The sequence below is a fragment of the Podarcis raffonei genome, chromosome 14 (assembly GCF_027172205.1).
Source record: "Podarcis raffonei isolate rPodRaf1 chromosome 14, rPodRaf1.pri, whole genome shotgun sequence".
In the NCBI taxonomy this organism is placed as follows: domain Eukaryota; kingdom Metazoa; phylum Chordata; class Lepidosauria; order Squamata; family Lacertidae; genus Podarcis; species Podarcis raffonei.
Window position 1 is genome coordinate 27,635,409 of NC_070615.1, and position 20,205 is coordinate 27,655,613.

A 20,205-nucleotide genomic window follows, 5' to 3' on the forward strand; every position below is an offset into this window, starting at 1 on the left:
TCTGACCCAAGGGGAGAGAGCCCAGTGTTGTGAGCCCCCGATGGCTGGGAACAGATCTGTTGGTCTTGGGATACCATGCAACAAACTAACCATAGGGTTTCTTAATGGCCTCAGAAGAAGCACCTGTCGGATCCGGCCCATGGCCCATCTAATCCAGCATCCTGTTCTCACAGTGGCCAACCAGATGCCTGTGGCAATCCCACAAGTAGGATTTGAGTACAACAGCATCTCTCTCCTCCCCTGCAGTTTCCAGAAACTGCTATTCAGAAGCAGACTATCTCTGCTTATAGTTTCTCTCTCTTTATGGGAGCTAGTTTGGTAGGAAGTGTTCAGAAGCATTGTTTCCTCCAGCTGTGGAGGCAGAACATAGCATTCATCATGGCTAGTAGCCATTGATATCCCTCTCCTCCATGAAGTTATAAGTACCTTCCTCAGCAACGGTTCTCTAGGAACAATTATTCAGGAATATATCCTGTTCTCACAGGGGCCAATCATATGCCTATAGGAAGCCTGCAAGGTGGATCTCAAGCTACAGCTATTGTTTTTATCCAAACAGTCTTCCCCAACCTAGTGCCCTCCAGATGTTTTGAACCACAGCTCCCATCAACCCCAGCCACCATGTCCATGCTAGTGGAAGATGTACAGTGGTACCTCGGGTTACATACGCTTCAGGTTACAGAGTCCGCTAACCCAGAAATAGTACCTTGGGTTAAGAACTTTGCTTCAGGATGAGAACAGAAATCGTGCTCCGGCGGCACCGGAAGGCCCCATTAGCTAAAGTGGTGCTTCAGGTTAAGAACAGTTTCAGGTTAAGAACGGACCTCCAGAACGAATTAAGTACTTAACCCGGGGTACCACTGTACTCCAAAACATCTGGAAGACTCCAGGGTGGAGAAGTCTGTTTTCAAACGAGCTCTCAGACACCCTCACCTCTGGGAAGTGGGTGCAAGGGACAAGCCTGACCCCCCGAAAGGGTCTGCGGTGAAGTTACCTTTGCCTGATGCTCAATTTTGTAGGCCGTCTGCTGGAACTGCCTGATCTCTCGGATGATATGGGAGATCTGTGCAGAAAGAAAACAAATTGGTGCTTATGTTTGTGCTCCTGGGAATAAAAGTTGTTGGGGGAAACACTCAAAGCTCATGAAGTAAAAGGGCCTGATGCTGGTGAATGGAGTAATCTTCATGGACTATCCTTTCGTCAGGCTATTCTTGACATCTGATCAGACTTATGAAACCTCCTTATGATTTGCCCTTTCTCCCTGCCAAAAGGCACTGTGCCAGGAAACTTACCATCCTCATTTTGGAAAAATTCACGAGGCCGTCTTCAGTGTAATTGGGGGTGCCCTCCTCAATGAAGGCCAGGTCTGTCAGGTACATCCCTAGATATGGGACGCAGGGTGGATCGCAGCTGGAAGGGAGAAAAGAAGTCCCACTTAATGTGATGGGCACCCTGAGACCCAATGGTCTTTCTCCTGAGTTTCCTCTTTGGCCACAGTTCATACAGGCACTTTCCTCACTCCATGTCAGCTCAGATGGGTTCATAAACCGTCACCACAGATTACACCCTGCAGGGAGAGCTTTTGTGTCACCCTCACATCAAGTCTGGTACTTAAGAACATAAGGAGGGTCTGATGGATCAGGTCAATGACCCATCTAGTCCAGCATCCTGGTCTCACAGAAGCCAACTGGATGCCTGTGGGAAACTGGCAAGCAGGATTCAGACACAAGAGTCCTCTCCTCTCCTGTGGCTTCCAGCAACTGGTATTCAGAAGCATTGCTGCATCAGACGTGGAGGCAGAGCCAGTGGCCATCAATAGCCCTCTCCTCCTCCATGACTTTGTCCAATCCTCTTTTTAAGCCATCCAAGTTGATAGGCACCAATGCCACCTGAGTGAACTCCATAGCTTACCGTATTTTTCGCTCTATAACACGCACCAGACCATAACACGCACATAGTTTTTAGAGGAGGAAAACAAGAAAAAAAATATTCTAAACGAAATAGTGATATATGATTTTTGTGGTTCATGCTGTGGCCACAGACATGTGATCTGACAGTGAGTTTGGAGTAGCCCAATGCAAAAATCCTGAGGATCCATGTGGATCCATGCTTTGTAACCATGGAGGAGGGAAGGAAGGGGAACCATGGATCCTCTGCTCACGACTGCAGCAGATCCCCCCCGCCACCCGCAGGCATTCGCTCCATAACACGCACAGACATTTCCCCTTACTTGCTAGGAGGAAAAAAGTGAGTGTTATGGTGCAAAAAATACGGTAATTATGCAATGTGCGAAGAAGGGATTCCTATTATCTGTCTTGAATCATCCAACATTCCGCTTCATTGGATGCCTGCCAGTTCTAGCCTTATGAAAGAGGGAGAAAAACTTTCCCTGTTTCCATGCCATACTTTCCAAAGTAGTCCTTCACATCAAGTATGAATGAGTCTCCAGCTACGCAGACCCCTTTCCCTTGCACAAATAGGAATGTCTTGGAACTCTGGAACCTCTGAGATTCTCTGCATTCAGTGCAGAGGCCAAAGTATTCCTCCCTGCCCTCTGAAGGGCCTCTTCCCTTTCACAGTCTCTTGCTCCTGGTTAATTAGCTGGTTTCCCTTCCCCTTGCTCATGAGGGGCGTGCAAAGTCCCAGGGGCTGGAGGCCCAGCTGTGCAGCATGCCACCCACTGTCTCCACCCCAGCCAGAGCAACTCCTCACTCATGGAGTGTGCTATGGGAGTTCTTCCCTGCAGCTCCACATTTCCAGACCTGGACCTTTGGAGACCCAACCCTTGATAGCTTCAGCCTCCTTGGAAGGAGGGCTTCTGGGTGGCTCTTCCTCCTCGGCTGAGGCTTTGAGCAGGGAGAGACAGTGTTGTGCAGTGGTTAGAGTCAAACTAAGACCTGGGTCCAAATCCCTGCTTCTCAACCTAACCTACCTTCCAGGGGTGTTGTGAGGACTAAGACCTGCGTGATCAGGGTTCAAACCCCCACTCAGCCATGAAGCTCACTTGGGTGACCTTGGGGGCCAGACACTCTCCCTCTCAGCCTAGCCTACCTTGCAGGGTTGTCTAGGGGGTTAAACGAGGAAGGGGAGGACCAGGTGAGACACCTGGAGCTCCTTGGAGGAAAAATGTGGAATAGAAATACAAATAAAGAAATAAATAGAGCTGAACTTTCTCAGGTCCCGGCAATATCTGCCAAATACCTAGTGGGAAGGAGCACTTACTGGAGGTGCTCACAGGTGTGCCATGCTTTGTCATTCTGTGTGTGCATGCACATACCTCAGACGCCACGCAAGGTCTCATATTTTGCAAACAAAGGCATGACGGGCACCACCCCCAGGCGGACGAGCTCTGCTGCCAGCCACTTACTTTTTCAGGGCCTCCCTCAGATTCTTGAAACGGCCTTCCGAAGAGACCAGGCGCTGCAGCTTGTCGATCAAAGCTTTCGTCTGAAAAGAAAGACATAAGGCGGAAAGTGCAGACTCTGGTTAAGGAAGAAAGAAGAATCCAGGTTGGGGTGGGGGGGTGCCTTTTTTTTGGGAATGATACCAAGGATCTGCTTCTGAGCTACTGAAAATCAAATGGGCGCTTTGGTCAACATGCTGAAGAGGCAGGCCCAGCAAATTCAAAAAGCAGTTTGGAATCAAAATCAGGAAGCGGGGCAAATTATCAATTGGCCAGGGAAACTTTCATTCAATTAGTTGTACCAAATAATCCCAGCTTGCAACCCTAGAATCATAGAATTGTAGAGTTGGAAGGGGCTCCAAGGGTCATCTAGTCCAACCCCCTGCAATGCTGGAATCAACAGCTAAGTTGCCTAATAGAGACAACTGGGCTGAAGGCAACACAGAAGTTCAAAAACGGAGTGGAGGTCACTTGTGAAATTGCCTTAAGACCACAGAGGTTCCAGCTTAACATATTCTTTATGTGAATCCTCTGCAGAAACTGAAGCTGAGCAAGAAATCTGCTCCATCTGGTTTGGCTGCACTTTTGTGTTATTGAGGAACCATCTGAGCGTATGATAAGTATCTGCGGGGAGAATGCCAGGTCTCAGTTCCACAGCAAAGAAGGAAGTTGAGCCTCCTAAGTGGTCTGGCAGGGGAGTTCTGGATAAAAGGAGGAAGAAGGAGCTGCACAGAATAGGCCAAGCAAATCTCTCTGCTGTGGCTGGGGAGGAGGAGGGGGGGCGGCTACATAGTAAAAAAATCTCAGCACTCCACAGCTAGCATGCGCCTCTGCACATAGGCTGGCGTGCAGCAGAAGTCAAAGATCAAACAAAGCCAGTCATTGTGCTGGGCTGGGTGGATCGGTGCCCAGTTCTCATGATTCTGAAGGAATCTGCATTCTCAGAAGCTACCAAGTCAGACCAATAATCCATCTAGCTTTACACTGACTGGCAGCCATGGATCTTCAGAGTTCTTGTTGGGGTGGGGCTCCTATCCCTACCTGGGCATGCCACCAGGAACTGAATATTTGACCTTTTCCACGCAAAGCAAATGCTCAGCCACTGAGCTACAACCCTTTTCCCTGAATGATTTTAGATAGATAGATGATAGATAGATAGATAGATAGATGATAGATAGATAGATAGATAGATAGATAGATAGATAGATAGATGATAGATGATATAGATTGATGATAGATGATAGATGAAAGATGATAGATAGATAGATGATAGATAGATAGATAGATAGATAGATAGATAGATAGATAGATAGATGATAGATAGATAGATAGATAGATAGATAGATAGAAGATAGATGATTAGATAGATAGATATAGATAGATGATGATAGATGATAGATAGATAGATAGATAGATATAGATGATAGATAGATGATAGATGATAGATAGATAGATAGATGATGATAGATGATAGATAGATGATAGATAGATAGATAGATAGATGATAGATAGATAGAGATAGATGATAGATAGATAGATAGATGATAGATAGATAGATAGATAGATAGATAGATAGATAGATGATAGATAGATAGCTATAGATGTGTTTGTTATTGCATCAATTTTACTAATGGTGAGCATATGTATTTAAATAAAATAAACCCCACAATTATATTATTATTTACTACTATGACAGCTCTCAAAATTTCAATATATGAGAGTCAGGGATTCTTTAGCTGCAGTTCCTGCCTTGCAGGGGGGTTGGTTCAGATGGCCCCTGGGGGTCCCTTCAAACTCTACAATTCTACCAGTCCAAAATGACCCCAGAGCTTTGCCTCGTGCTCCCCGCCTGGCGTACCCACCTGCTTGGACACCTTCATCCATGTCTTCTTCAAGCGGAAGATGGCACTGCGGTTGAAGGCCGAGGTGATCTCAAGGACCGCGTTGTAGTTGTGCAAGCAGCGGCAGATGTCGGCCACGGCCACCCACTTTTCGATGGCGCTCACCCTGGCGGTGATGTCCTCATTGTGGAGGATCTCGGAGGCGATCAGGTTGCTGATCTGCAGAGGGGAGAGGAGCCGCACAGCCCAGCGGTCATCAGGACCGCCTGTGTGCCATTTAAAAGGATCACAGAGCCCTAAGCTCAAGCACAAAAAGATGAGGACAGGAAAACAAATGTACTTTTATCTCAGGGGCACATGCATGGACTTGACAGGGCTCTGAGTTCACAGAACTTGTCCGCAGGGTTGGCTCCTAAAGCATGATGTCGCCAAGGTTTCACCACATTTTTTTTGCTGCCCCCTACTGGACATTTTGGGATTCGGGTGGCGCTGTGGGTTAAACCACAGAGCCTAGGACTTGCCGATCAGAAGGTCGGCGGTTCGAATCCCTGTGACGGGGTGAGCTCCCGTTGTTTGGTCCCTGCTCCTGCCAACCTAGCAGTTCGAAAGCACATCAAAGTGCAAGTAGATAAATAGGTACCGCTTCAGCGGGAAGGTAAATGGCGTTTCCGTGTGCTGCTCTGGTTTGCCAGAAGCGGCTTAGTCATGCTGGCCACATGACCCGGAAGCTGTCTGCGGACAAACGCCAGCTCCCTTGGCCTATAGAGCAAGATGAGCGCGCAACCCCAGAGTCGGTCACAACTGGACCTAATGGTTGGGGTCCCTTTACCTTTACTGGACATCTATCTGTAACTAAGATGGGTAAAGAGTTTGAAATCCATGTTTTCCATGTTCATCTTTAAGGTGCCGCAAGAACCTTGGTTGCTGTTTTGCTTCAGCTGACTAATAAATTCATTGTGGCATAAGTTTGTTGTTGTTTTCAGCAGGTGCATGAAGTGTTATCCAGAGTTGGAGGTTATTGTGACCTAACTATTTACACACACTTACACAGGATTGTAAATAGGGAGATCAGAAATAAATGGGACACAGGAAAGTACAGATGGGTATAATTACGTTATGAACAGTGCCCATATGAACAGACATCCTAGCACTGAAGGACCAGGTGTGCAGCCTGGGAGTCATTTTGGACTTGCAGCTGTCCATGGAGGTGCAGGTCAATTCTGCATTCAAGGCAGCTGTCTACCAGCTCCATCTGGTACGCAGGCTGAGACCCTACCTGCCCACAGACTGTCTCGCCAGAGTTGTACATGCTTTAGTTATCTCCTGCTTGGACTACTGCAATGCGCTTTACGTGGGCTACCTTTGAAGGTGACCAGGAAACTACAACTAATGTAGAATGCGGCAGCTAGACTGGTGACTGGGAGTGGCTACCGAGACCATATAACACCGGTCCTGAAAGACCTACATTGACTCCCAGTATGTTTCCGAGCACAATTCAAAGTGTTGGTGCTGACCTTTAAGCCCTAAATGGCCTCGGCCCAGTATACCTGAAGGAGCTTCTCCACCCCTATCGCTCAGCTCTGAGGGCCTTCTGGCAGTTTGCAAGATGTGAGGTTACAGGGAACCAGGCAGAGGGCCTTCTTGGTAGTGGCGCCCGCCCTGTGGAACGCCCTCCCATCAGATGTCAAGGAAATAAATAACTATCTGACTTTCAGAAGACATCTGAAGGCAGCCCTGTTTAGGAAAGTTTTTAATGTTTGATGTTCTATCGTGTTTTTAATATTCTGTTGGGAGGCACCCAGAGTAGCTAGAGAAACCCAGCCAGATGGGCAGGGTATAAATATATTACTACTACTACTACTACACATCATGTGATAAAAACCTGTGTCCTGTTTCCATCCACAAAAAATAGCTCAGAACATAAGAAGAGAACAAAAGCCTACTGGATCAGGCCAATACCCTATCTATTTCAGCTTTCTGTTCTCAGAGAGGCCAACCAGATGCCTATGGGAAACGAGCGAGGAGGGCCCAAGCACGGGAGCGCTCTTCCTTTCAGTGGTTTCCAGCAATTGCAGAACATACCGTATTTTTTGCACCATAACACTCACTTTTTTCCACCTAGAAAGTAAGGGGAAATGTCTGTGCGTGTTATGGAGGAAATGCCTACGGGTGGCATGCCTACGGATTTTCCTCCTCTAAAAACTACGTGCGTGTTATGGTCGGGTGCGTGTTATAGAGCGAAAAATACGGTAGTTATCATGGCTGGTCGGCATCAATAGCCCTCTCCTTGACAAATTTGCCTCACCCTCTTTTAAAGCCATCTAGGTTGGTGGCCATCAGCTCCTGTGGGAGTGAGTTCCACATTTTAACTACAGTATGTATTGCGTGAAGGAGGACTTTCTTTTATCTGCCTTGAACCTCTTGGTGAACTGTAATTCAGCATAAAAAGGGAGGTCAATAAGAGGGATGGAGCTTCAGTCTTCAGTAGGATAATAATACCTTTTATTAGGACAAAGGAGGAAAGTGTCACAAAGTGTGGCAAGCTTTGGGGTTCTCAAAAACAGTTTAAACATGGCAGCCTCAGTTCGAAGTGGTAAGGTCCATTTCAGAGAATTCTGGGAGGTTGAAATGATCATAATATCATTATGGCCATCTATGCTTTTCTGCATTTCATTTTCACCTGGCCTCAGTTTTAACAATCCCTGCCCTGCCCCCTGCCTCTGCCTCTGCCCTTTCCAACCACGTGTGCATTTCCGGCACTTCAGGAGAAAACTTCGACTGTAATCCACAAGTGCTAATGCTATTTAGAAGAGAGTGGGAGGGGTGGTGGTTCTGGAGACTGGTTTGGCCAGTTGGCCATTTGCTGAACAAACATCAAAGCTTTCTAGCTATTCCATGTCAAGCAGATCCTCTGAAATCCTGCCAAAGTCAAACTTCTGCCTGAGTGCTTTCCTTCTGAAAAGGAGAGCAGGTCCAGATTCTCACAGGAGGAGGAGTTTAGACTTGATATCCCGCATTTCACTCCCCATAAGGAGTCTCAAAGCAGCTAACAATCTCCTTTCCCTTCCTCCCCCACAACAAACACTCTGTGAGGTGAGTGAGGCTGAGAGACTTCAGAGAAGTGTGACTGGCCCAAGGTCACCCAGCAGCTGCATGTGGAGGAGCGGGGACACAAACCCGGTTCACCAGATTACGAGTCCACAGCTCTTAACCACTATACCACAGAGGCAGATTTGGGAACAAGAACCTCCCCAGCCCAGCCACCCACTGACTGCAATGCTATGCGACACCGCTCCCTCTTCCCCAAATTGGGAGCAGTCCCTCTTGCATCTGGGCTCCTCCAAAGCTGTTCAGAGCCCTAGAGCCCAAGCTCACATCATTGAAGTGCTTGGTATTCTTCATGATGTACGGAGTCCTCTCGTTCTTCTCCAACTTCATCCAGCCTTGCCCAAAGAACTCTCTGAAAATGCAAAGTGGTAAGAATATAAAAATGTTAGAAGAGCCTGCTGGATCAGGCCAAATGGCCAAATCTAGTCCAGCATCCTGTTCTCACAGTGGCTACTCAGATGTCCCCATGGGAAACCAGCCAGCAGGATCTGAGCCTAGGATTGGGATCCTAACCTACCTCACAGGGATGTCGTGGGGATTAAATGGGGGGGGGCAGGGAAACATGTCTGCCACCTTGAGCTCTTTGGAGAAATAGGCGAAGAAGGGAAATGAAATGAAAAAATATTGCCTTCTCCATACATGCCAGAGATGGAAAGGAGGAAAGCAGAAGCAACTTTGTGACTCACTCATATGGAATGGTTTTGAAGACCAGGTGATCCAGCAAAGTCATCTGCTCAGCAATTTCCAAAGCAGAGTGGTTTTCAAAGGGCTCCGCCTTGACTCCCGCAGCCTGGAGAGAAAGAAGACAGCCCCGGCATTGATTTAAGCCCCTCAATGGAAGCAAAGACAACAAGCGCAGAATCTGCTGGTAGCAAGCAAAGACCCAGAGAGCTAGTGTGGGGAGGTCCCTTTTCCTCCCAGGTCTTGCTCAGCCTCTTCTTCAATGGGGTGAGCATCTATGCATATGTGCACATGTGTGTGTGTGTGTGTGTGTTGTGAGCACCAGCAAGAGTCACAGAGGGCTCACCCTGAGGCCTGCTGACATTGGAGGCCAGGCGGGCAATACCTACAAATTGCCTTACCCCAAATATGCCCATTCGACTGCTTCAATTCACAGAACTGGCACTGTTACAGGTGCTACAGAGTGGCAGCATCTACATCTTGGAACAAGAGGCAGCATGACAGTAGTGCTGAGCTTGGCCTGCAGAGGCCTGCTTCATGCTGAGGATCCTCTCTAAGTGGGGGCTCTCCCCCCAGATGTCAGTTACTCCTTTGAAATCCCAGTAATGTCCAGGTGTATGGCAGCCCTACCTTAGAAGTTTGTTGACGTGCAGGGGGGGCGGGGAATGCCACTCTGCACTCCATGCAGCCTCAAGCCTGCACTCCAAGGGGCTCCTCAAGTGCTTGGCACTCTGCACCAGTTTTGCCTCTTTGCACACACAAGAAGGGGAAGAGATCTAGCTCAGTGGTGGAGCATCTGCTTTCCCTTCACAGAATCACAGGTTCGAACCCTGGCTTCTCCAGGTAAGGGTGAGGAGAGACTCCCTGCCTGAAGCACTGGAGGGCTACTGCCAGTCAGTGTCAACAATATGGCCTAGATCAGTGATGGCCAAACTTGGCCCTCCAGCTGTTTTGGGACTACAGCTCCCATCATCCCTAGCTGACAGGACCAGTGGTCAGGGATGATGGGAATTGTAGTCCCAAAACAGCTGGAGGGCCAAGTTTGGCCATCATTGGCCTAGATGGACCAAGGGTAAAGCAGGAACTTCCTGCGCAAATGAAAATGTCCCCTGCTACTCCGCTTTCTTGCAAAGTAAAGTGACATCTACTCTGTTCTGCTCTTCTTTTTGGAGGAATTTCCCAAAGTGGTTTTGCCTTGAGTGGGGCTCTGGACTAGAAAGCCCTCACTCCCTTTTCCCTCACTCCCTCACTCACTTTTTGCTGAGAAAAGTGCAGGATGTTCCCAGATAAGCCACTTGACTCCTGGGCAGGCAGCCCACTTGCCATCCGGGAGGGACATTCCTGTTCTCTGCTTCACTTCTAAAGTGGCTGTTGAAGAATTTTGCCCCAAAACTTCCAGCATTGGTGCAAGCAGGCATATCCTTAAAATGGCCCCTTTGCATGACGACTGGGGAGTTACACAAAAACCACCCAAAGACACTTAGAAAAAGCCCAGTAGGCTCTCGTCATTTATGTTGGGTTGTGAAATGCTCACTAGTGGGCGATGAAAGCATCTCTTTCCCAAAAAACACGAAGGGGTCGGAGGGAAATAAAGGCAGAAGGGAAATAAAAAATAAGCACAGATCTTCATTGCGATCCAGTTGCAGGAGGTCAGAAATTGTGGGAGGACAGTTACCATTTGCAGGATCTCTTCCAGTGTAATCTGATTGTCTCCAGGGTCCTCCTGAGTCAAGGTCCTGAGGTGCAAGAGAAAAATGGCAGCATTGGAATATAACAGCCCAAAGCACATGGGAGATTTTCATTGCTTCCCCGCAGAAGACTCTTTGCATCGAGGTGGAAAGGCCTAAGTAAAGCATCACTTCCTCTCTTTTAAAAATAACAATGTACTGCCAACCCTTCAGCAGCAGGCCCCAGGCGGATTACAGCAATTTAAGATCCAGAAACTAAAACAAATTGTAGTCACAGGGATGAGGTGAGTCCTGGAAATACACATCTCAAATGGCAAAGGCCAGCATCAAGAGGTGCATCTTCAGCATTCCCTGGAAGCTGTATAATGAAGGTATCAGATGCACCTCCGTAGGAAGGGAATTGCGTAACTGAGGGGCTGCCACAGAGAAGGCCCTATCCTGGGCCACTTCCTATGGGCCACCAGTTGCCACCACCTAGACCTACCTAAGCAGCTACCAGTGAAAAGAAGGGAGAGGGCCCTCTTGGTAGTTCCTCCACCAACTTTTGAGGAACTACCATGAAGAACCCTCTGCGCCTTCTCACTGCTAGCTGCTTTGGTTTAAGTGGTGGCAACTGACGGCTCACGGGCACAGCCCAGCCCAGCCCATTGTCTCAATGCTTAACTGTACCCTGGGCTATGAGCACCCTCAGTCTCACCCACACCACACTGAGTGTGGCAGTGGAGAAGAGCCGGGTGGCCAGGGATTCGGCCTTGTCCTTGGCCAGCTCATTTGCCAGCCAACCACAGATCTGCAGGAGGGTAACTTGCCTGATGATATTGGCTGCTGCCTTCCTCTCTTGTGTCAGCAGTTCTGGGTCATGGATGACTTCCTCCAGAAAGCTGATCACTTTGCACTTCAGTTCATCGTTTGTTTCAAAATCCTGCAAAAAGAAAAATAGAAATGTTTGGGTGTTATTCCACTAAGCTACATTCAAAGTACACCTATTGAAATTAATGGGCCTAACTTAGTCCTGTTCACTCATTTCAATGAATCTACTCTAAGACTTAGTTTAAAAAACCAGCCTCTATATCAATTCTGCATTTTCACAAGTCAGAGCAGTAGCTCCCAAAGTGCGTGGCATTGCCCCCTGGAGGACGGTGATCTAGGGGGAACACCAAAAGGCAAGGGGGTAGCAGGAGGTGTGAATGATTATCAGACTTTGAGAAGCTGAAATCACTGGACCAAGTTCATCCATCTTGTTGAATTAATTAAACTATTACCAGTGCAGCTTCCTGCCTCCACTTGTTCTGGGAGCAGCTTACCTGGGAGTGCTTGGAGACCCAGTGTCTCAAGACATTGAGGACCCGGTTGGTCGCTGCCCTCCTGATCACAAACTCCTTGTCGCCATTCCTTTGGTCAGGGGGGAAGCCTGGAAGGAGAGCAAGGAGCACAGAGGAGGCTGAGTCAGTGTCAGAGCAGGGGAGGGGAAGAGGCCATGCAGGGATGCCTGGGAGGATAAGCTCCAACCTAGCTGGGAGGTCAGGAGGGTTGCCCAGACCCTGCCTTCTAAGACCCGCCAAGTTCTCCTAGATGGTGAGATTTAGCAGGCGCTTTCTGTGCCAACTTTTAAATGCCAGCTGAAAACTTTTCTGTTCCACCCAGTTTAAGACTACATCCTCCCACAATGGTTAATTGATGTCTGTTTTTACTTTTTTTATATATGGTTTTTATTGTGTGGTTTTATGTTTTTATTGCTGAAACTGCATATATCGTATTTTTCTGTCTATAGGACGCCCCCTTGTATAAGACTCCCCCCTATTTTGGGGGACTCAATTTTAGGGAAACGAGGGGAGATGGCCCAAAGTTGTTGAGCCTCTCCCCCTAAGCAGCTGTGGGCAGGAAACACTCCCTAGATCATTTCCCACATGCAGCAGCAACAGGGGAAGTTGCGCTCCCGGGAGCACAACCTCGTCTGATGCTGCCACACAGGAAATGATCCAGGGAGCACCCGCCGCACACAGCGGCATTGGGGAAAGTTGCACTCCCACCAACAAGCTGGCTGGTGGCGCGCAGCTTCTCCACGCCCCCCCCCCCATGCCACTGTCCATGTATTGGGTGACCCCAGTTTTTGATGTGATTTCTGAGTCAAAAAACCTCGTCCAATACATGGGAAAATACGGTATATGTATAGCTTGGGGGCACGGGGTGGGGAATAGGCTGTATGTCAAGACCTGTCTAAGTCCTGGAATAGCCAGTCCAGCTTCCTGGTGAGGAAATGAGCCATTAAGGAAACAAAGGGAATAGTTCTGTGCTAGATAGCAAAAGGGTGGACTCTACTCCATCAACTGGCTGCCAGTTAGAAAGGCAAAAGGCCAGAGTTGAGAGCTGAGCTTTGTGAGCTAAAAGCTGGAGGAAGCGGGCAGGTTGAAAAGGCAGAGAGAAAGAGCCATGCCTGATTTCTGTGGGAATCCATGGCTGTAGCTATAGGAAAAGCAAGGCCGTCTTGGGGTGTTAATGTTGTGAACCCATAGGTCGCAGGCTCAGGTTGTATATATGTGTAAATAAACCATATATCATAAAGACACCACAATTTCCGCTATACTTCATTCCAAAGCAAACACAAATTCTGGGTAAGCTCCTAGAACGTCACTCTGCTTGGAGAGTGGGGTGTTGTGAAACACACACACAAGCATGATAATAGTGATATACAAATATTAAATAAATAAATCCCTCAGCAGCACATTGCAAGTGTTAATGCCCTACATTTCAGGATACAAACCCTGCAAAGGGAGCGTGCAAATCAATGAGGCTTTTGCAGTGTCCCCATGGCCTCTTCTCTCTGCAGAGAAAGTGGGGTGGGGCCCCCAATAAGGGGAGGAATTCCCATTCTCTCACCTGCACTGGCAAGGGACATCCTCCTGTACTTCTCTTTGGTTGGCGTGCCCTCATTGGCACCTGCGGTTGCGATGGCAAAAGCTGAAGCAGCCGAGAGGGCACTGCGAGTGTTGTCTAGCTCCCGGCAGGATGTCATCACGACCCCATTGTTATAGGAGAACAAAGGGAATTCTGCATCAGGAAGAGGGAGAGGGAGAGGGAGAGGGAGAGAAAATTCACAGTGAGCTTTCCTCTGGCATGAAGGACTCCAAGGACTCCTTCCCCACTTGCTGGCTGTTAAAGGAGACTCAGAGAGGGCCAGATCCTTCCCCAGGAACTGCACTGGCAAACACCCGTCGACAAGAGTCAACAGCCTCTCTCAAGTGGTCTCTGCAATGGTATTCAGAAAGGCATGGCTGAGAGCTGATGTTCATTACCATATTATACAACAGGAAGTCCTTCTTCATACAGCACATAGGTAAACTGTGGAACTCACTTCCGCAGGAGACACTGAAAGCCACCCACTTGGATGGCTTTGGATGAAGACCGGACAAATTCATGGAGGAGAGGGCTCTCGTTGGCTGCTAGCATTACCTGAGGAGTTTTTGCCTTTGACCAGTTTTGGGGTCGTGGGCGATTTGGTTGGCGAGGTCTCCGTTTCTGCCTCATCACTCTGGTTGGGATCCATGTCAGCCTCTTCTCGGACAGACGTCTCTGGGCCTGGTTGGAACAAGTGGAGGCATCACTTAAGGATTTCACACAAAAGAACTTTCTGATGGCAAGAGCCGTTCGACAGCGGAATGGACTGCATTGGAAGGTGGTGGACTCTCTATGACTGGAAGGTTGGATGGCCACCTGCCAGGGATTCTTTAGCTGTGATACCTGCATTGCAGGGGGTTGGACTAGATGATCCCACAGTTCTACAATTTTATTAACCCCTTCCTGACCCTGCTCTACACAGGAACATCCCCCTCCTGCAGAAATCACTTACTTTGCTTGTTCAGAAGGGTCTCCTCCGGCTTCTCTGTGCCCGCCTCCCCCTCATCGGAGATCTTGTTGGAGTAGTTGCTGGCAGAGACGTAGAGCTTGTTGATGTCCAGAGTGGTCTTGCTGAAGGGTGACATGGAGGAGTACATGCTGGCGTAGCCATTGGAGGAGCAGCTCAAGGCAGCCAGGTCCAGGGCCTTCCCACCTGTGATGATGGGGATGTTCAAGGACAGCTTCCTCCTCCGGCTTGGGGAAGAGGACTTGGTGATGGAGAGGGGTGGTGGGGAGGAGAACTTCCGGTTGGCTCGTGGAGACTTGGGAGGCTCCCCATAAAGGAGCTTGGTGTTCTGGCTACTGGCGAATAGGAGCTCCAGAGACCTGGTGGGCAACAAAACCAGAAGAGACCTCATTGACTCTCTGCACCTGATATCACTTTCCCTTTTCCTTTCCTTTGTCCCATCCCCAAGCAGTACAGAGGCTGGAACTTCTAATTGCTGGGAAATCTACCTAGTTGCCCATCTAGCCTAGCATCCTGTTCTCACAGTGGACCAACAGAAGTCTGTGGGAAACCCACAAGCAGGATTCGAGCACAAGAGCCCTCTCCTCTCCAGTGGTTTCCAGCAACTGGTCTTCAGAAGTGTTGCTGCCTCCTACTGTGGAGGCAGAGCATAGCCATCCTGGCTAATAGTCATCAATAGCCTTCTCCTCCATGCATGGCGTTTTCGCCTCACCTCCTCAAGCCCATATTGTATTTCTCAGGAGAAAGTATCCTCCTCCAACAGGGGAGAAGAGGAGATGACACCCCTGCAAGACTCACCTTGCAGGAATTGCACTAATGGGCTTCTTGTAGATAGTGATCAGCTTGTCCAAGACAATCATAGCCGTGGTGAAGACCCGGTAAGAGTGCAGGAAGGTGTTGAGGAAGTCGATGCTGAGGAACCTCAAGTCTGTCAGCCTCTCCAGGAGCCGCTCCACACTGGCATAGCGGATCTGGAGGACTTTGCAGGAGTTCATTGTTTTGCTGAATCGGATGTCAACATCGTCACAGTACAAGCTGGTGTCAGACCTGGAAAGTGAAAAGATGCAGATAAACGGCAGCATGGCAAACCATCATTTCCTTCTGGCCACAGAACATAGGGGAACCAGAATATTCATGGGGCCCATGCAGGCATTCTCTGACAAACTGGGTAAGCTGGTTCAGTTGTCCATTCATCATTTTATTTGTTTGCCGCTGTTCCATAACAAGGATCTTGCTCACAGCCGCTTTAAACGAAGGAAGCAAGAATACACCTCAACCCGCCCCATAGTTAGTACCTATGAACAGATGTGGTGGGACTGCTCAAAGGTGGCTGAATTTTGGAATAAGGTGTTTGCTGAAATCTCTTCGATAACTAAATAAACTGTTACTCCATCTTTCCACCTGGTGCTTTTGAACTTGTCTATGGAAATGGTACGGGGTTTGAAAAACAAATAACTTATTTCTCATCTCTTAACAGCAGCCCAGGGTTATGTTGCCAAATTCTAGAAGACCTTTAATCTTAATAATTTGGATTGCTGGAATCCTAGGGTTTGGCAGATTGCTTTTCTTGAAAACATATTGTGTATCTAAAGGGAAAAGTCTGAACGAATTTTTAAAAAAAATAAAGTTGACCAGCCACTTACGCCTAATTTACTTATGCAGGCATCCCCAAACTTGGTCCTCCAAATGTTTTGGGACTACAATTCCCATCATCCCTAGCTAACAGGACCAGTAGTCAGGGATGATGGGGATTGTAGTCTCAAAACATCTGGAGAGCCGAGTTTGGGGATGTCTGTACTTATGTGATCGAAACCTTGGGTACACAGCTGAAAAATAAATAAATATATGGAGAGCAGAGTAAACCAGCTTCAGAAAGAGCTTTTAAGGCTTTCTTCCTTGCTTACTGGGGTCAGGGAAGGTTGTGCAAGGGCCCTGGGGTGCTCACACATGCCTCTCACAACAGGCAAGTCTTCCAGGACTGCATCGCTGGGACCCCAGCTCCTAATAGGGTGGAGGACAGAACTGCAAGCTGACAACGTCAAAAGCACTCCATGAAAACTACCTTCCTGTGCCTCCGTTCGTCTCAGGCACTTACTTGATCATCTGGGGGACGGTGACTTTTGAGTTCTCCTCAAAGGCATTCATCATGAGGCCATTGCAGCGGATGTTATCCACGCACTGAAACACACACACAAGAGTGAGGTGGGTGGAGAATGAAAGCTGCATTCAAAACTGTGGAAAACAGCAAAGGGACTGCAATTCTTCAACAGAGTTCTGCATTGGTGAATTTTTCTGAGGTGTCTGGATTCTGCGTAGACTCTGGAAAGCCCACCCATTCTCACACCTTAAAAAAAAAATATTATTACTTTATTTCTTGCATTTTTCTCTGAGAAACTCAAGGTGGTACACATGGTTCTCTTCCTCATTTAATCCCCACAACAGCCCTGTGAAGTAGGTTAGGCTGAGAGGCAGTGACTGACTGACAGTGATTTTCATGGCCGCGTGGGGATTTGAACCCTGGCCTCCCAGGTCCTAGTCTGACACTCTAGCCCAGGCTTCCTCAGCCTCGGCCCTCCAGATGTTTTTGGCCTACAACTCCCATCATCCCTAGCTAGCAGGACCAGTGGTCAAGGATGATGGAAATTGTAGTCTCAAAACATCTGGAGGGCCAAGGTTGAGGAAGCCTGCTCTAAGCAGTACACCATGCTGGCTCAATTCAAAACTCCACCCCCCAATCCCAAAATATTCTTAGAATAACCTTTATTCCAGATGGCCTGAAGATTATAGTCACACTGAATGATTCATTTGATGATGATGATAGTATTACTAAATTTATTAACAGCCTTTCACTAGCAGGTCCTAGGGTGGATTACAACATCTAAAATTCAACATTAAAAGTTTAAAAAAATCACAGCCACAGGAATTTGGGTCCCCAAAACACATATCTCAGGTCAGGTGTCAAAAGGCCAGGACAAAAAGGCGAATCCCTAAAGAAATCCGTATAACAGAAGCCAGTGTGGTTTAGTGGTTAGGATGCTGGGCCAGGACTTGGGAGACCCAAGTTCAAATCACAAAGTTGTTGTGGGAGTTAAATAAGGAGGAGAACCATGTGCCCCACACCTTGAGGTGAAAGGTGGGACATAAATGCAGTAAATAAATAAGAATAAAGATGACAGATGCACCTGTGGAAGGGATTCCGTTGCTTAGGGTCAGCCTCAGAGAAAGCCCTCTCCTGGGCTACACCCCACAACTTCTTTTGGGTATTTTCCTTCCTTTATAGAGTGGCCTGTGGGGTGAGGGTGTGCCTCACCCCCCAGTCCTCTGGCACCTTGATTTGGGTAGCTCCTTCTCTCCCGGGCTTGACTCCGCCTTACCTGGCTGATGTCACTGGTCCAGGCTGCCTTTTCCTGCCTGGATGAGGCCACAAGGATAACTGTGTAGGATGGGCTGTCTTTTGGCTCCACCACAATCTTGAAGTCAAGATGGTCTATATCTTGCCCGGATCCTTTTGCTTTGGAATTGAGAGAACAGAACAGTGAGACAATTTGTGAGGGTGAATTACAGATTGACAGTGGGTGAGCGTAACTTTGGGGGTGCAAACCATAACTGCACTGGGCCCCGCCTTGGTGCAACGCCAAGAGGGTGGCACAGTGACTGCTGCGTTTGTGAGCAGCATCAGGATCAAACCCTCCTCAGCCGTTTGTGGGAGAGGAGCCGCCATCTCTGCAGCATTTGCATAGCTCAGTCTTCTCTGGCAACTTCAGGCTCAGTCTTTGCTCAGGGACCATCTGTGATTCCCCCCACACTGGAATTTAGTCATTCTTCAAAATATAACTTCACAGATACAATTTTTAACCACTTCATAGGCCAGCTTCAATTAAACTGTGGGGTGGGGAAAGCAGAGTATCTACTTTGCATGCAAAAAGCCCCAGGTTCTTTTTTTAAAAAATTATTTTATTTCATTTAAATGCATGGGAAGCCATGACTATCTAAAGTGGTGCGGTACTGCTTTAAATGTGCCATATGGGTGGGGCCATAGTTTGCAGGGGGCAAAGAAGGAGGCTCATTCTGGTTTGTAGACTTTGCTTAAGGTCTGAGTAGTACTTACTGTCCTCATCGGTGCTCTCTGTGTCTTCCACCAGGGTGCAGTCAATGAGGGAGATCACGCCATTCTGGAATAAAGAAAGAAACATGAGGAGGGGGCCGCTTGAGCGGGAAGTTCTTACACTCTGTTTCTCTTGCAGGTCTTTCCTCCCACCTGGGGAGGCAGAGGAGGGGCAGGAGGTGGTGCTGCCTAGTGAGACCTGCCTCTCTAGGTTTGGATGTTATAACTTACTGGCTACATTAGTCAGGGTGTCAAGTCAAACGCCAGACCAAGTTCAAGGTGTTACTATTAGTATATAAAGCCCTTAGCAACTTGGGACCAGTTTACCTACAAGGTTGTCTTGCCCCATAGAAACCCTTTGAATGGCGGAATTGGCACTATTACAAGTGCCATATTACACCTGTATTGCATTTGTAAGAACTTTAAATTGGAAGGGGGGTTGAGAGAACCCCCCCCCCCCCACGATAGGGTTACCAGACGTCCCCAGTTCCCGGGGACAGTCCCTGGATTTGCAAATCTGTCCCCGGACAAATTCTGTCCCCAGATTTGCAAATCTGTCCCGGGAAATGTGGCGGCAGCAGCCTCAGCAGCCCGGAGCCAGCCTGGTAGCGCAGTTGGCTCTGGCTGGCTTCAGGAGCTGCTTGCTGCCTCCGTCACTGCTGAAGGTGAACCGGGGATGGCCGGCGGTACAGATCTCCTGCCGCCTTCCCCCTTTGTTTTGACAGATCGGTGGAGGCTCAGGAGTTGTGGGTGGGTGGTCGTTGCCCAGGAGGGGCACAAGGCGCGCGGTTTCTCTGCCAGGCAAGATACAAAGCCCTTCTTTTGCACCCTGCGAAACATAAATGTACAGAGTTTTTAAAAAACTGGGCAATGGCTGCCCGCCTGCAACTCCTGAGCCTCCCCTGATCTGTCAAAACAAAGGGGGAAGGGAGCAGGATATCAGGGAAGGCTTGAGAGTCATGGTCAGGCAGCACACCATTGCCCAGTTTTTTAAAACCAGGGTGCGAAAGAAGGGCTTTGCACCTTTATACAATATGCATGATCCTTGGGCTCAGGGTCTTTTGCCTCACCATCCCCACTACTGACTCCCTGTTGCAACTCAGCTTAAAAAAACCCCAGTGTCCCTGGATTCATTGAAAAAAATCTGGTAACCATACCCTACAAGCCTTGCCTCTCCACACTACAAGGCAAAGGCAAAGGCAAAGAGCCTCCGCTGCACATTACCAAATCTCTGATAAATGTATCTATGTACTGGCTCAATGGAAAAACTTTAGAAATTCCTAAGAAATCACATCGTTGTATCAATCTTCTCAGTTCCAATGGCATTTAGGACCTAGGGAAGTGAGGTATAAGGGGAGGGGTGAGTGAGCCCACCATAATCTCTGAGATGTACAGTCACATCAGCTACAGAAAGGTAGCCGTGTTGGTCTGCCATAGTCAAAACAAAAATTTTTTTTCCTTCCAGTAGCACCTTAAAGACCAACTAAGTTAGTTCTTGGTATGAGCTTTCGTGTGCATGC

At 48.3% G+C, this 20,205-nt stretch overlaps 1 protein-coding gene across 1 annotated transcript in view; it reads right to left on the reverse strand.

Moving 5' to 3' along the window:
• RASGRF1 (Ras protein specific guanine nucleotide releasing factor 1) overlaps nt 1–20,205 on the reverse strand; it is a 59,659-nt gene that overhangs the window by 1,593 nt on the left and 37,861 nt on the right. The window contains exons 11-26 of the mRNA XM_053364935.1: nt 18,689–18,752; nt 17,955–18,091; nt 16,676–16,758; nt 15,379–15,627; nt 14,566–14,939; nt 14,169–14,294; nt 13,596–13,766; nt 12,023–12,129; nt 11,528–11,640; nt 10,706–10,766; nt 9,036–9,139; nt 8,617–8,701; nt 5,263–5,460; nt 3,365–3,444; nt 1,290–1,407; nt 992–1,060 (exon numbers count right to left, since the gene is read on the reverse strand). Coding sequence (XP_053220910.1) covers nt 992–1,060; nt 1,290–1,407; nt 3,365–3,444; nt 5,263–5,460; nt 8,617–8,701; nt 9,036–9,139; nt 10,706–10,766; nt 11,528–11,640; nt 12,023–12,129; nt 13,596–13,766; nt 14,169–14,294; nt 14,566–14,939; nt 15,379–15,627; nt 16,676–16,758; nt 17,955–18,091; nt 18,689–18,752 — 2,139 coding nt within the window. The remainder of the gene's footprint in view (nt 1–991; nt 1,061–1,289; nt 1,408–3,364; nt 3,445–5,262; nt 5,461–8,616; nt 8,702–9,035; nt 9,140–10,705; nt 10,767–11,527; nt 11,641–12,022; nt 12,130–13,595; nt 13,767–14,168; nt 14,295–14,565; nt 14,940–15,378; nt 15,628–16,675; nt 16,759–17,954; nt 18,092–18,688; nt 18,753–20,205) is intronic.